This window comes from Poecilia mexicana, unplaced genomic scaffold, assembly GCF_051168715.1.
Source record: "Poecilia mexicana isolate PSO_F unplaced genomic scaffold, ASM5116871v1 scaffold_12, whole genome shotgun sequence".
In the NCBI taxonomy this organism is placed as follows: domain Eukaryota; kingdom Metazoa; phylum Chordata; class Actinopteri; order Cyprinodontiformes; family Poeciliidae; genus Poecilia; species Poecilia mexicana.
The window spans coordinates 6,446,740-6,463,684 of NW_028263381.1; the positions used below are offsets into that span (position 1 = coordinate 6,446,740).

General features: G+C 42.0%; 1 protein-coding gene across 1 annotated transcript; it reads right to left on the reverse strand.

The window, feature by feature from the left end:
- Nucleotides 1-3,156: 3,156 nt before the first annotated feature.
- enc1 (ectodermal-neural cortex 1) lies at nt 3,157-16,729 on the reverse strand. Its single transcript, XM_014974192.2, has 3 exons — nt 16,424-16,729; nt 8,630-10,445; nt 3,157-6,115 (listed from the first exon to the last, which is right to left on the reverse strand). Exon 2 carries the CDS (start codon nt 10,437-10,439, stop codon nt 8,664-8,666), a length of 1,776 nt encoding a protein of 591 aa, XP_014829678.1. The 5' UTR covers nt 10,440-10,445; nt 16,424-16,729; the 3' UTR covers nt 3,157-6,115; nt 8,630-8,663.
- Nucleotides 16,730-16,945: the final 216 nt, after the last annotated feature.

Genomic DNA, 16,945 nt, shown 5'->3' on the forward strand with positions numbered 1-16,945 from the left:
ATGATACAAAAACAATAGGGTTATGTTTTGAGTCGGGCGTCTTGCACGGCCATTGTGGGTTAGCTTTTAATCTTTTTTTGTTATTTTCGTTCTACAGCATGTCTAAGTTGAAATAAAATTGTCTTAATTAGAAAGTTTGACTCGCATCTTTGTTCTCTAAACAGTGACTAAGTAGTTGCTTTTTTTTTATTTCTATTTTTTAAATCCGAGCACAGATTAGCTACATTTTCACAGCTGGATTTTTTTTATCGCTATTGCTTACACATCCATACAGTTTCCTTGACCAGGGACACTTCAGGATCTGGACGAAGGGAAGCTGCCATCCAGATGACGACTCTTTCCACTCGGTCATGGCTGTTTGTTTACCGCCACATCTGGAAGTGCAATGTAAGGCCGTAGGGACTAAAAACCTGTAATTGATCAAGAAATAACGACAAACTCTCTCAATTTATATCGGAATATTGGGAAAAACACGCTCCACTCAGATTTAAAAAGAAGAATGCACTGTTACCAATCAGGATTATTATAGTTTGGGGTTTTTTTGGTCATAGTTCAGTTTTATTTCACTGTGACTTTTTGTTTTTCTAATTCAGTTAGTTTGTAGAGTGTGTTTGTTAGTTTTTATTGCTTATTCTTCGTTAAATGGTTTTTAGTCTTAGAAGTAGTTTTCATACTTTTCATGCTTTGGGTGAATTTTAGTTGTAGAATTCAAAAAAGGTCAATTATGTGATTATGTAGACAACAGAAGATACCATTTTCAAAAAATGTATTCAATTATTGTTGAATAACAACTAACAGGCGTTTTCTTTCAAGTTTTGCTCTCGCCATTTTGCAGACTAGCGTAATTTGTTTACAACAGTTTGAAAGGTTGGTAAATAGATTCATAAACACAAAAACAAAGGATATTATATCTGTAATTTCAGTCTTAGTTTTATAAAGGCACACTATAGTTCCAGTTAGTTTTTTCCATTAGTTACCATTTTTATTTACTTCAGTTAGGAAAAATGATTTCAGTTTCTGTTATTTTCTTAGTTTTTGTTTATTATAATAACCTTGTTACCAATATGGAGTGGACTCTTACATCTGTACGTTCACCTGGACAGCAACCCTGAACAGCTTCTTTGACTCTGTGGCTGCATCAGCCGTTTCCTGTGGTGTTTTCTGGTGAAGCAGCAGTTTGTCGACAGCTCAGAGGAAGTGGTTAGTTAAGCTCATGAGGAAAACCAGCCCTGTCCCACCGCAGTTGTTGGGGGACAGAAGAACCCAGGCAGAAAATAACATCACTGTTGTTATTTGTTAATCTGTCACTGAGCTCCTTCAGAGACAGACCGCTGCATCCCAGCTGCACAAAGTAGCTTTATTGCAGATCTTTACTCTCAGCAGCTTTTAGATTATTTGCAGTTTTTTTCATTTGTGTATTTTTAATGCTCAAACACATCATATTTTGTTTTTTGTTTAAAAAAACAAACTGTTTTGCTTTTTTTATCTGAATGTTTAATAATTAAACAGTATTTTTTTTCTAACGCTTTACATTTTCTTACTGTATTTTTTTTTTCTATTCCTTTATGTTTTTACCTTTATGTGAATCTGCCTGCTTCCATTTTGCCTGTCACTTTGCTGCTGGTGTGCCAAAATTTTACAATATAGGATATTTCTAATCAATTCTTTTCTTTTCTGTTCAATGACGTCATGTTCCTTTTGCCTTTGTCATTAAAAAAACGACCTGTTTTTCACAAAGAACACAATGAAAAAGTCAGAGTGAATTGCGTTTGCTGCATCTGTTAGCAAATTGCTTGCCACAAAGAAATAAAATGTCTACCAAAGCAGTGATGCTGGTCTGCTATCATTTTGAGCACTTTGGTGAAAATTAAAAACATATCTACGTCCATTTGTGAGAAATTAGAGTATCAGGTTTTAAATTTTCATCAAAGGTGGGTTTTAAGCTGCCAGTGTTTTCATGTGTGACTGAGTCAGGGCCACTTCTTGTGTTGCCTAGCAACATTGACATTATAAGGTACTTTGTTTTCATCACTCCGGGCCACACATGCTGCCCACACAAAACGCTAAGAGTTGAGTGTGTTCGGCCAAACTCCGCATAAGCTAAGAGCGCCCGGAGGATTCACAGTGCTGAAGGGTCAGGCCGTCCGCAGTATGTTCTGGATGTTGGGAGTGGAAAGAGGGAACGAGGGGGGTTTAAGACCTACTTCCTGGCTGACAGGAAGTCCAACTTCCTGTCTTGATTAATGGAGGGGACTGAGGGATCACACAGAGCTACAGAGAGAGGGGCCTCCCACACACAGAGCCGTCCACATTTCACCTTGAGTGTCAACCCCCTCTTTTTTTTAAATTCTCTCCGGCTCTCACGGTGCTTGAGAAAAGCAGGACTAAAATAGCCCAAGCTTGGATTTCAGCAGCTTATTGCACCATCTTGAAAGGCACTGTGATCGTCAGGAACGAAAACAGATTTCCCAATCCGCCGACACTCCTGACAGCAAAAAAAAAAAAAAAAAAAGAGTGGATCTCGTTTGCTCGAGGGTCACGGACGACTAAAACTGGTGCTTCTCGAACACGTCTTGTCGGTCAGGAGTCGAGTCCTGGCGAAGAATGTCAACAAGCGAACGGGCTCCTCTACAGCTGGAGGAATGTGGCAAGTGGAGTCGCTCACCGACTAACAGGATGATGGTGGACCTGCTAGAGACGCAGACTCCATGCCTTGCAACGCGTTAGACTGATAGGGAAGGCTTTCCATTGGAGGGGGTGAGGGAGAACAGGGAGAGGTGCTTTTTAAGATTTCATGTCGTCCTCAACCCCCCACCTCCTTGCAGATAAAGGTTGCCGTTGCCAAGGTGACTTGACAGAGAAAGGGAAAGTATCTGGCTGTTTTTTAACCCGTCCTTGTGCAGGGGAAGCTTAGAAGCCAGAGGCATAGATAAGACTAGTTCAATCCCTCCCTTTTCGGCGGAACAAAACCTGTACGCATGATATAGTACCCTAAATACCTCAGGACACTTCAGTTCATTTGAAAGCTGCCTAAATATGCGAGACATGCGGTAATGAGCGAGTTGGAAGCTGCTTTCGCCCGCTAAATCGGCGCGGTGACATTAACATGCGCAGACAGACAAATCGCCTCCGAAATGAAGAAACCGAGGCAGAATGTTACAGTCAAGAGGAAAAAACTCTTTATGTTTATTAGCCATGAATTTCACATTGTGAAAAAGAAAAGAAAAAAAGATTCAAATGTAGCAAAATAACACCGTAAAAAATAGTAATGAAACTTTTACTTGATCAAATAAGAGAAATCCGATGCACTCTGACAGAATCGTCCCGTCTCGTTTACGACTTTTTGTGAAAGCTCAAGACGACGAGAGGGAAAAAAAAAAAAAAAATTGGTGGAAATGCCGCTCAGCAATTAGGTGCAAATTGAAGGGGCATTCATTGCTCCCTGTTGCCAGGGAGACTTGTGTGTGGTGGGGATAGGGAGAGAAATGTCCTTATCTGATTGGTTGGGTTGGAGTCTCTTAATTCAGTGGCTGGATGTGGTGGACGTTACAGAGCCACAATGGTCCCCACACAAGTCTTCAAATTCACAATGGGAGGAATTTTGTGAATGGCCGAAGGAGGGCTGAGCGGCACTTTACAGGGGGCTGGTTTCCACTGGATGTGAATGGAAAGTGAGATGTGTGGGGGTCTTAAAGGAAGAAGATCTGAAACAAAATACACCAATTCCACCAAGACAGAACCTTTTACAATGTGAATGAATTTGACAATGCAACTGCAACATGTTCAGGTCACCTAGACAGACAGACAAAAACATTGAGAAGATGTTAGCGGATATGTTAAGACTTTTGTTGCTGCTGTTTTTGTTTGTTTTGTTTTTTTTGGTTTGCAGAAACTTGCTTCGCTGAATGTGTTTTTTTTTTGTTTTGGTTTTTTTTTTTTAAATGGTGAAAAGCACTGCGGTGTCTGCCCTTAACATTACACAGCATTCAGAGCCAAATTCAAACAGCTAACGGGACCACAGGTTCACTCTCAGGGAGCCAAGTTGGCACGTGTCACACAGCCTCTGCTGTCCTTGGGACAGCTGCAAACACTGCCAAATTCTCAACCATGTCGAGGTCAATCTGTCATCGTGCCATCCTATCTTTTCTTTTGGGCTTTCATTATTAGCAAGATATGAAGGTTGGGGGTTTTTTTTTTCTTTCTTCAATTTAGCCCTGTATTGGTCTAGATTTGAGCTGGTGCGAGCTTCTACCCACAATTTCAGAAAAGGTATCAGACTATCTAGTTGCTTTGATATTTAAAGGAATAGCAACGTTAGAAAGTGCTGCTAAACAATACGATTAAAGAATAAGAATGCCGTCTATAATTTTAATTTACTGATATGCAGATTCTTGTGTACTCGTTGAAAAATGTACGTTAAATACATAAGAGTCACTGTTTTCCCTGTGACTGAAGGGCAGGAGGCTAGCCTGCAGCCCGCTGCTTAGCAGAGACGCCAATCGCAGCTTTCAAATGATAATTTTAACATTTCGACAGGCGAGACAAAAAAATTCAAAACTGCCAAATTTGTCTTTGTGTTAGCAGGTAGGTGGAGGTGGGTATTAGCCTTTTCGAGCAAGCTGACCTTCAGCGTGCGCTGCAGCTGGTGCGATACGCTGGGATTTTATTATAGGGCCTTTAAAACAAAGAAAGGGAGAAAAAAATTGGGATTTCTTTGTTTTGTTTTTTTGCGGTTTTCTAATCAAAACCTTCGTATGTTGGAAGTTGATCCCAGTTTCCAGCATATTCCCTAGTGAATGCTCCATCTTACGGTTAGCAACTCTTTCTATGATTTAAGTCTCTTTCTTTTTAAGCCACTTGAAAAGAAGTGAACAGCGAAGCTACGTCTTGGAAAAAAGCAAGTTTCTCCTGGCAAAGACTGAAGTGTGCAAAAGGCAGCTCACTGAGACCAAATAAAACACAACACTTGGCCATGCACGACATAACCCAAACGTACATTCACATCTGAATGCAGGCAGAACAGAAATAAATAGGATTAAACATATTAACATGACACAGTATACCAGTACCATATAAATTAAGACTACACTGCAGCAAGTTCAAGAAGAAACTGATTTTTTTCGAAAAAGGATAATAAATTCAGCTTTTCGTGTTAGGTGACAAGACTTTTTGAGGAGTACATGCCAGTTTTCACTGAACCACTGTGAGAGAACATGCTCGAAAAAAGGGCTCCGGCGGCGAATCAGCAGGCGAGCCGGCAGGTCCGTCGGGAGAAAACGATGTTTTACAGAGTCGCTGCAGAATCCAAACACGGGCGTTAACGCGTCGGCGACAAACGCCGGACACGTAAGGCCGCGACCTCCAGGCACACGCAAATCCCACCGATCCGCCTCATGAGTGGCAGCGACAGGAAAGTTTTTGTAAGAGAAAAGCGCAAATGTTCTTTTTTTTTTTCTGGGTCTGAAGCATAAATTAGAAGCTGTTAACAGTTTGAAAACAAACAAAAAAATCAAAAACGGGGAAGATTTGCTCCTTCATTTTTTCTTGTATGAGTCAGATATTCAGTCAAAATCCATTGATTTTGTTCTTTTTCAGTCAAACCAAAGCATTTGTCATGCTATTTATATATATATTTATATATATATGTGTGTGTGTGTGTGTGTGTGTGTGTGCGTGCATGTGTGTGTGTGTATATATCTATAATTTTTTTGTCATAGAGAAAACTTCACAGATCGTCACAAGCCTGTTATGACTACATATGAAGAATGCAGCTTTTCATGATATGTTTGCAGCACTCCTATGGCAGCATGAAAGCACAATGTGCACACAGGTCAGAGTCTGTGCCTCGCAGAGCAAGCGTCGGCCAGTGCGGTGTCTCGGAGCAAGATGTCCGCCTTCCTCAACGAACCTTTGGGTTCTCTGCTCCTGCGTGTTTGTCTTTTTTGTTTAGCTTCTTTCTCTGTTTTTTTGTTTTGTTTTTGTTTTTACATTTTTTGCAACACCAAGATGAATGCGGGGCATTTGTACATCGCTGCTTGGCGTCTCTTTTTGGAGAAAGAGAATGTGTGCTTCTTCGTGGTTAGGAGACCGGCAGATGACGCGAAACCGGGGAGATCTGAAGAGAGAGAAGAAAGACTCATTAAAGAGGCCAATAAAACAAACGAGGAGGAGGAAAAGTATAGTAAAAGCAACAAAAAGTAAAAGGATCAGATTTACAGATAACCTGAAAATATGTCTTTTCAAAGAACTGCAGTGGGGCAAAGAGTATCTCTTTGACTTAATTTGTGCTGCGAGACACAGAAAGTGTCTTTTTATTCACATCCTCTGATCTACAGCGGTTGAAACAGCAGCCTTGATGTGCACTGTGGTTTTACAGGAGATAAAACCCAAGGGAAGTGATTAATTTTAGTGCATGTTACATTACAATACATTGTAGTGTGTCTAGCATTATTTTCTGCCAAACTTCCACCAACTCTGTTTCCTGTGAATCATCTGGCTGGCATCCAGCTCCTCATCTCCTTCTGAGCCAACATCACTTCACGCTAACCGTGTTTTACCGTTGGTTTCATTTTGCTCTTTCCATTTTTAAAGAATTTATTTATTATGCACCTTATATTGACAGCTCATCTTGATGGCCATCGTGGCTAAAATGTATTTGTATAAATCTCTCTAATAGTGGCACTTAAAAAATATAAATTAAGATTGACTGAGTATGTTATATATAACATTTCCTTAGCCTAAAACTTGAATAAACAATAGCTACAGAAGAAAGTAAAGAACTAGTTTCACCTGCACGTCTCGGATAAACAGAAAGAAAATGTTGGGATGCAATTCCAACAAATGAGAGACGCAAATTGAACTAAAAACAATTTATAACAACAGTAGCCATGTTGGATTTATAGGTTGAGGTTAGGGAGAAACTTCTGACTTTTACAGCTTCAGAGTACTTTCTGTAGAAATCATAACCATAGATTGATATTGGCAGCCAGTTTATATCCTACCTTCACTTAACATGTCATAGTTTTTTGTTTTGTTTTATAATGAGCATTAATTTTATTTATTTGCCCTGTCCTCAGTTATATAAGGTAGTAGAACACTATTATTTTCCTGGATTTCATGATTCCATCTGTCTCCACTACACGATTTCTAAGAGACAAATCTAGAAAGGAGAAACTCACACAGTTTGTTATTGTTCTCCTGGGAAAAAACTCAGAGCATTTCTTTCTTTCTCTCTCCTAGCTACAATCTCCTTCTGTGAGGTCCAAACATACTTCCTTTTTCCTTTCATTCCTAAGCACTCAGCCTTTTTTTCCATTCCTCCTTGCTTCTTCTATTCACCACGTTCAGTGAGCGGACTTTGTCAGTTGCCATGACAGGAAGGCTCACAGAGAAACAAGTTCTCAATGAAATTAGCAGCAGGATCTTTCACTTCACTGGACGCTGTGTTGCTCTGGCTTACAGTTAGCTTGAACCTCCCATCTCATCTGTCCTTTTCGAAGATGAGTCACTCAAAATAAGGGGGGGATAATGAGTTCTAGAAAATGTTTCATCCCAAGAAGGGAAGGAACATTACAACGCAGGAGCGGCGGAGCTGTTCTGAGCTGTCTCCGAACATTATCAGAGGGAAGGCGCGCAGAGTTACAAGAATGAGGAGTCTCTCCACTTTCTTCTTGTTTAACTCTCAGGAGCCGAGGCCTGTCAAGGCATTAGGAAAAATTAAAAAATATGAAGAAAAATTGCTTGCACAGCTTCTTACTGTGTGGGGGCATTGGTCTGGGAATTGTGCAAACATAAAGATGAGGAATGTGAGCTCACTACCCATGCTCCACATACGTCTGGCCTGCTTATCGTCAGAGCCGGAGTGCTTGGGTTAGAATGAGGTCATCTAAAGAGCAGACAAAACGGTAAATCTTCAGAGTAAAATAACTACTATCAAGGATGATGTGTGTGTGTGTGATTGAGTTGTGAAGGATGGGGTTTATGCCTGCAAGCTCTCCAGCTCCCCTTCCTCGCTTCCCCTGCTGTCACCTCTCTCAGTCACCTATTCTTGTAGCTGATGATAAACGGCTTCCGATGCGAGCTGCAAGCTACCTCCCTCTTTTGCAATGTAAAGACCACAGCTTCCCCCGCCGCCCCTATCAAAGGTGCGGGGCCTGGAGGGGTGTGGGGGAACTGAGATTGGATTAGCGACAGCAGGGTTTTGAAGCTCGGTGATGTGTGGTACAGCTAATTTGCGGATCCTTTTTTTCTTCTGAGAGTTTCTCCCCCACGGGAGCTATAAAGGTATCCAATTCTCTTTCAGTTACCCTTTCTGTCCTTCGGCCTTTCCAAACAGTCACATACCTCACTTAACTGAAGCACCGAAGCACTTAACAGGTCTACCAACTTTACTCTTGATCTTGTTTTACTAACACAACCCCAGCCTCTTGCACATTCTGAAACAGGCACAAGGAAAAGGGTCCGACCTAAAGCATTGGCATCAACTCAACATTTTGAAACATGAGGATTGAAAGGCCCTTTCTTATTGTAACTCTTGTTAGTATTAATTAAACTTGCTGGTTGTCTAGGGATCCTAAATTAAATCTCAGGGGGTTAAAATGCTTAGTAGAGTCTAAGACATGGCTCTTACCTAATGGAGAAGGTACAGGTCAACGGTTCAGGATTCAAGCTGGTAGATGTTTCCAGGTGCTGACAAAGGCAGTAGGGATGAGCGAGTACGGAACAGTTGTGATGCTGTTCCATGCATCGAGTGTGGGGTCGTAGCAGTCCAGAGTTTTACACCGCTGTGTACCAAAGTACCCGCCCACCACGTACAGTTTGTTTCCCGATGCCACAGCCTGGCAGCTCATCCGCTTGGCCGTCACGTCCCCCACTTTAGTCCACTGGTAGTTCTCGCTGCTGAACTTGTAAGCTGAGCAGGCTGAGAATTCGGTGTCCCCGCCCATGACAAATATTTGGTTCCCCAGCACGGCAGCAGCGGTGTAACGCCACGGCTGTGGGCAGGATGCCGGGACAGTCCATCGGTTTTCCTGCGGATCGTAGCACTGCACCTTGGGCAGTTTGTCGTGGGTGACGCTGGTTCCGCCGAAGGCAAACAACTTGAGTTTCACGCTGACCACTGCCGCGTTGCTCACACCCTCTCTGAGAGGTGCCACCATGGTCCACTTGTTTGCCACTGGGTCAAACTGTTCCACTTGTTTGAGCGACACGGACGGCGAGGCCGGGAGACAGCCCGTCGCCGCGGTGTGTCCTCCGACAACATATAGGCAGTGTTTCAGCTCCGCGGAGCCATGGCCAAACCTGGCAATGAGCATAGGTGCTGCTTTGGACCATTCCTCGTGCACAGTGTCGTAGACCCATACGTCTTTGGAAACGCCATTCTCTGATCCTCTCCCGCCTGTGATGTACACCTTACAGCCAATGGCACAGGCGCTGAACTCCTTCCTGGGACTGGGGATGTCGGCCTTCGGGATTATCTCTTTGGCTTTCTGGTCTACTAGGTACAATTTGTCACACATGAATGTCTGTCCGCCAAGCAGGAAAAGGGCATGGCTGGTTTTTCTAGGTCGAGCACACGGGCTGTTGACCACGCCATCATTCTGGAGGATCTTCAGCTTGCAACGAATAGCTTCATCAACCAGTTCTTTGCTTTTGGCCTGATCATTAATCAGCTCTTCTGTTGAAACATTCTCCATTAGAAAGATGGCAGGCAGTAAGGCGAGACGAACCGTTCTCAGAAGTTCTGGGAGGTAGCAGTGCCTCTTTTCTAGGTCATAGTTAATCCAATTAAGGGCAGCTTCATACACCAGTCTCTCATCTTCTGTCTCCAGCTCCTCGTGTGACAAAAGCTGCACTACCATATCTTTGGGCAATTGGAGAAAGTCCTCTGTCTTGCAAATGGCAGGGAAGTTGCTTAGACACATGCCCCAGGAGAGCTCTGACAGCTTCGTACACTGGTGGGCGTCAGACAGCAACAGCATGCCAAGACAGTTGGACGGATGAAGGTTTCTCTCCAGGAATTCGGCGCAGGCATCACGGATGTCCTGAAACTCCAACATGTCCCCAGCCTCCAGCAGCGACTCTGCATTCTCCTCGTTGATCACCACCCGTGATGAGTATGCGTAGTCGAGCAGCAGCTCTAAAACCTCCGGGTGGATCGAGTCTCGGAAGTCGACCTCGCTGGCCTGGCTCTCCCTCAGACCGCCACTGAACATGGCCTCGAAGTAGCGGCTGCATGCGGCCAGCACAGCGCGGTGGCAGGGGAAGGAGCGGCTGCCCGCGTGGAGGAGGACGTCTGTAAAGAGCCTCTGCTGCCGTAGAGAGTTGAGGTGCATGAGGACACTGTCGGCATAGGAGGATTTGTGGAAAAGGTAGATGTTCATGGAGCCGGTGCTGGCTCGGGATTTCCGGTTCTCATGGACACACACTGACATTTTCATTGAATCCTGAAAAAAAAGAAAATCTCCCATGAATGCAACATATTTAAAATCTATAAGAACAGATATAAAACACATTCTCTTTACTATAATACATTTTAGGCAAGTCTTAATCTTTTAAATCATGTATTTATATTTCTTGTGGCTATAAACTTAGGAAAAATATTACTAGAGAAGATTCTCTTCAAAGTTAGTCATAAAAAAACAGATTAATCAGCTAGTAAAATAGGCCTAATTTGCCTCACAAATATAATTCTCAGCAGTGAATGCTGCACATGCAAACACTAGAAGGTTGATGTTTCAGTATTGAATCGTTCACTGCTAGTGTCCATAAAAGGATGAGAAAACATGCACGTTCTGGAAAAGGGAAAACAAAACTCCATCAGGAATAGAGACAGCATCATGTACACAGTGTGTCCTTGGCCAAGGACATAGCAACTGTATTCTCTAGAAAATATTAGACCTTTATCTCTGAGCATTTCTTAAGAGAAAACTTTATAGCATGCAAGTTTGTTTTTCAAAGAAAAATGTGAGCTTACATCTTCATCGTGATCACCCTCACTCACAGCACGCTTTCATTCCCTCCAATTATTTAGCAATGGCAACTGCCTCCTGCCTTGTGGTCTCTCTGCATGGCAACCAAGTCCCAGTGTGAGCTTGTAAATCCACATAAAAAAAAAAACATCCACATTCCGTGTCTGCCCTAAAATCCACACTCCTCAATAAATTTCACACAATCTTATGCACACTATTGCATGTAATACATAAGCTCTAAAGTCGTCCTTGCCGAGCTTCAAGTGGATCCAGCTTGCTTGTTGTTTCCTTATTGGCAGCAAGCAGCTGCAGTGTGCGGTCGGCTCCCAACCTTCCAGTTACCGGGAATTCCAAGGATTCCAAACATTGGAGGCAAAAGGCCCTTGCAAACATCCATAAAAACCTTTTCTAAACACCTGTGAGGCATGATGCATTTCTCCCTCTGCGCTCCAGTTTTCTGTTTACTTGACTGAAAATGTGAATGCCCTCTGAACCCTTTTTTAAAAATTCAGTTTTACTGTGCAAAATATGTAGTGTTATTTTTTTAACGCATTAAGATGACATTACAATTTTTCACTTTGCATAAGTCATACAATAAGAATAAGGATGCTTTATATTTAATACAAACATAGAGCCTTTATTTTTAACATGACAGTATTTACATATTAACCAGCGCTATGATGATTTTGATATGTTTCCTTGTTCAGTTACAGGTGTAGTCCATCATATGTAAATAAAGAGTTAAAGGAATGATTCAGGATTTTTGAAACAAGGTTTTGTTGAAGGTTCATAAGAAGTTACTATCTCTCCTGGCATCTTCATTTAGAATAAATCCATATTTGTTGATCCTGCAAGCTAAAAAGCTAATGGATAGCCATGTGAAAGCCCTTCTACCATCTCAAAACATGCCAAATATTAATAAGGTTATGGAAGGTAATACATATCTATGAGCCTTTAAACCGTAGTGTTGCTTGCAATGACAGTTGTTTACACCAAAGAAAATGATTATTTACACAGGAAATGGATGTTGGAGGTAGTGTGCCACCAAAAATCTTCCAAAATGCAACGCTTACTGAGAATGAAACATCAAAATAATGACACGGATGTCCGACTGAAGTTCTCCAGGTTCAACTTTTTGCCAACATGTTCCTCCATTTTTTACCTAAATTATTTTTTACCTTCCATGTTAATTAAGAATTTTAATGAATTGTTGAGATAAAAAGGTGATAAAATACTAAAAAATAACAGAAAATCTTTAATTAGAGGGGCACAGAATGTAATGCTGGTAGGTATGAATGGACATATATGCAACAGTTGGCTTTACTCTGACCAAAATACTTGCACGTTTCACCACAGAAGACTATTGGTGGTGAACCAAAACCTACCTTCATTTGTCTTGAAAACAATCATTCTATTTTATGAAAAATAGTGCAATCATGAAGATAAAACCATGTTTGTATAGCTTACTATGACTGTTTTGAGATTGGAGCTTAATAAATGTGGCAAATATTTGCTTTAATTTTGGCTCCTTTCCACCTTGCAGTTAGCTTTAGCCTCCAGGACCAGTTAAACTGGATTTACACTGAATGAAGATGCTAACAGGCAAACCTTTGTAATGTCTAATATTTTACTGTCTATAGCATTTTTTAACAGATCCTTGACTGGAAAAATCCTGAACTATCCCTTTAAGTTCTGTTAGAGGGCAGATGTTTTACCAACCTGTCGGTGGTGAGGGACTTTACATTCGAAAAAGATTTGAGTTCAAAAGACCTCGTTTGTCAAAAGAGATTCCTGCCGAACTGAAGTACAGAGAGGCGAGGGGACAGTTTCCAATTTCCATAAGTTGCATCATGCGCTTAAGAATCCTCAGAATGCAGTCTTGTGAGGAGGGAAATCAAGTGTGAAGCCTGTAGGTGCAAATGCAAGAGCAGCGAGGATTTTTGAAGAGCACTGTCACTTCTACCTTTGACTTTAGGTCTCTGTGAATTCTGAAGGAATCGCTTTGAACTCCAGCTTTGATGTTCATGACGCACAAAGAAGTAATTCTTAGCGTTTGGCTGCAAGCGTTATTCCTTAGCCGCAGCTCATCAGTTTCTTTATATTCATCCTGTCGCTCTTTTCATTAACGCGTGAAGCACTTTCTGAACTTTTCAGATCACGGTCGTGTGCTGGCCTCACACGCTCGCTCCGTGATTTTCATCGGGTCGATTTACCTAACAAACCTTTGGTTTCATGCTGAACTCAAATGACTTGTGAAACCAAATTAGGGAGCCTTCCCAACGGCTTGGTAAACCGACTCGCTTTGGTGTGTGTTTGTGTGCGTCTCGTACAGGGAGCACCAGCATTATTTGTCAGCAGTTTATGAAACATAAAACCAACTGCTAACTTCGCTCAACAGGCTTTATTGCATTCCAGCAGAGACATGACCGGGGCACACGTCATCTCCTGGAATCAGCGATTATTGGAATATCCTCGCCTGGTCTCTCAAGTGCAGGTGCCACCTCCTACACACACACACACACACACGCACACACACACACACACACACACACACACTCACACACACACGCATACATGTGCACACTCCGTCTCTGCTTCTCTAATTGGAAGTTGTAAGTAGCTTGATTTGAGTAAGTGAACCTAATAAGTCCGGGACTTAATTAGAGAGGTTCTGCTTATGCTATTAATTAGCATTTTAATAAATGCAGCCATCTATAGTTCCCGTCGGAAGCAGAGAAATGACTTCAGCAGGAACACAGCTGCAGCTCATATGATTAACTGAACAATGATGAACATGTTTAATGACGATAAAGGTAAAATATTCCAGTATGAACATCTTAAACTATACCAGAAATTCTGCAGTAGATTATAATTTTTCCCTCTATCTAGTCATAAAAGCTGTCACTTTGGTGTTCGGGCTTTTCTTATTATTTTGTTCATCTTTTCGGTCCCAGTGCAAACATTGATTTGTGTTTTAGGCCAGTGTTTTATGGTTTTCTGTCCTATTACGATCACTCTTCATGTAACTTTTTTATTTGCTTTAAATTGGTGCCGTAGTTATGAAAGCTAGGTTTGTCTCATTGTCATTTTGAATCTTTTTGATACGCTTTATGGCTATGTTTTCCATTTCTGATCATTTTCTGCTATATTTTATAATTTTCCTTATTCAGGCCACAAAGGGCTTCTATGGGATGATCTTGGGGTAATTTATTGTGATATGTTTTTATCATCTAAAGCAATCTGAATTGTCTTGTGGCTGAAATGTACTATGCAAATAAAAATGACTTGACATAAACTTTAATTTTGCATATATTTATGTCTATTTGAGCATATTTAAATTTTCTTTAATGTTATCCTTGATGTGTCTTTTTTCTAGTATAGCAGATATATTTAGCTTTATATGCCCCCAATATATCACATGTCAAATGAAAGTAGAGCTAGTGATCACACTGAAAGTGAGAAAAAAAACAACTGAGAATCTGCATCACTAATAAACCCAAACAGACGCAGTGGTAAAATCTAAATGTCAGCATCGTGGCATTTTGACTAAATGACCTTTAGCTTCAGTATCTCGCTTTTAATTTCCACTGCGCAGTAAATTTCTCTACGAGCTGACCTCATCGCGGCTTAAAACTTTAGAACATCTTCACAACGACAAAATGCGACATGGCCTTTTTCTCAGAAATGCTAGCAATCTAATCTGCTGTCCAAATGTTTGTTTGTTTGTTCGAGTCAAAGAATTTCAAAATGTTCTTGTTTTAATATTCCTACTGTAATCTCTATGCATGACGTCCAGTTCTGTGTAAGATCCAGAGGACATGTTTTGTATCAAACGATCTGCGAACCATGCGCTGACTTGAAAAGTGATTCGTAGGTGCAACAGTAGAAATTTAGCCCTACACAGACTGTCCGCACCGTAAAACATAGCAGCGGTGGCAGTGTCATGCTGTGGGGATGCTTTTCTTCAGTGGATACAGGGAAAACTCTGAATGTTGACAGTGGGTAGACACAAAGGGGGTGCGTACAAATAAAAGGCAAACTTTATGGACAATTGAAAAAAATATTGCAAAAACCCCACTGTGCCACACTGTCCTGATGCATCACCATGATATCTTGCTGAAATACATTGAAATTTGAGGTCGTTGCCAGATGAAGATTTACAGGATTTGCTCTGCTTACATGGCATGTTATTAGGATCCCATCACCTTCACCGGCCAAAGCTCACCTTGTTAGGAACATGCTGTACGTACTACGCAGAAGTTAGGCTCAGCCTGACAGACTTCTCTAACAAGAACCAACTACTGTAATCTGAGCAGCAGCATCTCCGCTGACTTGTCTCTCTGTTGTTGTTTAGGGAGGTATAACGAGACCGCTGTGGAAGGAGGAAAATTCCTCTAAAACGTTAGGTGTGCGTTTGCAAGTATGAGGAAGTGATGCTTTTCCATTGTTATTTCATTCTGCAATGTAATGAGTCCTTTCATTTTGACTGCATGACTGAGTTTGTGAATCATCTCTTGTGTGTGCCTCTACCTGGGAAAAAGCACCAACATTTCTTATTGTTCATGCTTTAAAATGTGAGAGTCCGCATCCGGAATGCAGTCTTTTCAATACTTGAGGAGTTTTGATGAGCATTTTTTACCCTGTTTTCTATTGTTTTGTTTTGTTTTCTCCCTTTTGAATTTAACATAACACACATTTCCAGGATTCGTACACAATGAAAGTAGCTCGCTGGGCTATGAGACGGATGTGAGGCAAAATGCTATCCTCATCCTTTTCAAAAGAAACCAGATCCAACAGACGCACAGCCAGACTATGTGCCACATGCAGAAAGAAATACAAGAATGGGAAGGGGAAGAGAGAGAGAGAGAGAGAGAGAGAGAGAGAGAGAGAGAGAGAGAGAGAGAGAGAGGAGAAAAAAAAGGTCTGGCTGCAGTCTGGTGGAAATCATTGCCAGGTGCTCACAGTCAACCATGGACACGGGAAGAGAGAGGGATGGGGAGGGAGACAACTTCAAAAGTAAACACCAGGCTTATGTGGACTTAGCTCCGAGCATCTGCCGAGCGAGACGCACAACAAAGACCGCAGACGTGCAGCGGCAGCAGGGAACGATCTAAAAACCCTCAAACAGACTCAGATTCATTGGCTGCATATACATACAGCCTCGTCCAAGCTGCTGCGATACATATAATAATAATTAAAGAAAAATGACAAAGGAGCGTAAAACACCTTACGCCACCAGCAAAGAGGAAGAAATCCAGAGGGGGGAAAAAAGGGGGAAACGCAAAATGCAAACAATAAAAGCAATATTGACATAATGAGAATATCAACAATTCGCTTCCATTGACCCTGATGCGCTCGACCCGGACCGCTCCCCTTTCACTGTGCAACTTTAAATTCGTAAGTCAGTGGGGGGAAAATAAAGCGTATGTGGAGAAATTGTTTGTCGTTTTTACCTCTTTGGGTGAAAGAAGGACTTCAGTCGTGCCCGACGGGTCGCTCGAGCATGCCACTCGTGAGAGAGCCACGATGCAAAGCCGTATGCGCTCGCGCGGAGTGGATGGGGGGACTCCTTTGGTTATCTCCGAGCAAATAGGTCGCAAGAAGAGCCGCTCTCTGGCTAATACGCGGACTGGTCCTTGGGTCTGGTTGTATGCGGTGGAGAAGAGGTGAATAATAAGAGGAGAAGCTGTTTGGAGGCGTTCCTCCAGCTCCAGCTCTGCTCCGCTCCTCTTCGTCGCTCCTCCGCCTGCGCTTCCACTGAAATCAATGGGTGTGTTTACAGCTAGAGGACCGGGGTGGCTATGGCAAGCCGTTTCCATATTTAATCGAAGAACCGCGACTGTTTCTTGCCAGGTTATACAGAGCAGTAATACAATTGCCATTTTTCAGAATAACACTCTTACTAAAGATGACACCTTGTTACGTTATAGCGCTACGCTACTTCAAATTAAAAAATATGAGGTTTGAATGTAACC

What these genes read in the sequence shown, in the direction of transcription:
- enc1 (XM_014974192.2), bottom strand. Translation starts at nt 10,439, where the DNA reads ATGAAAATGTCAGTGTGTGTCCATGAGAACCGGAAATCCCGAGCCAGC.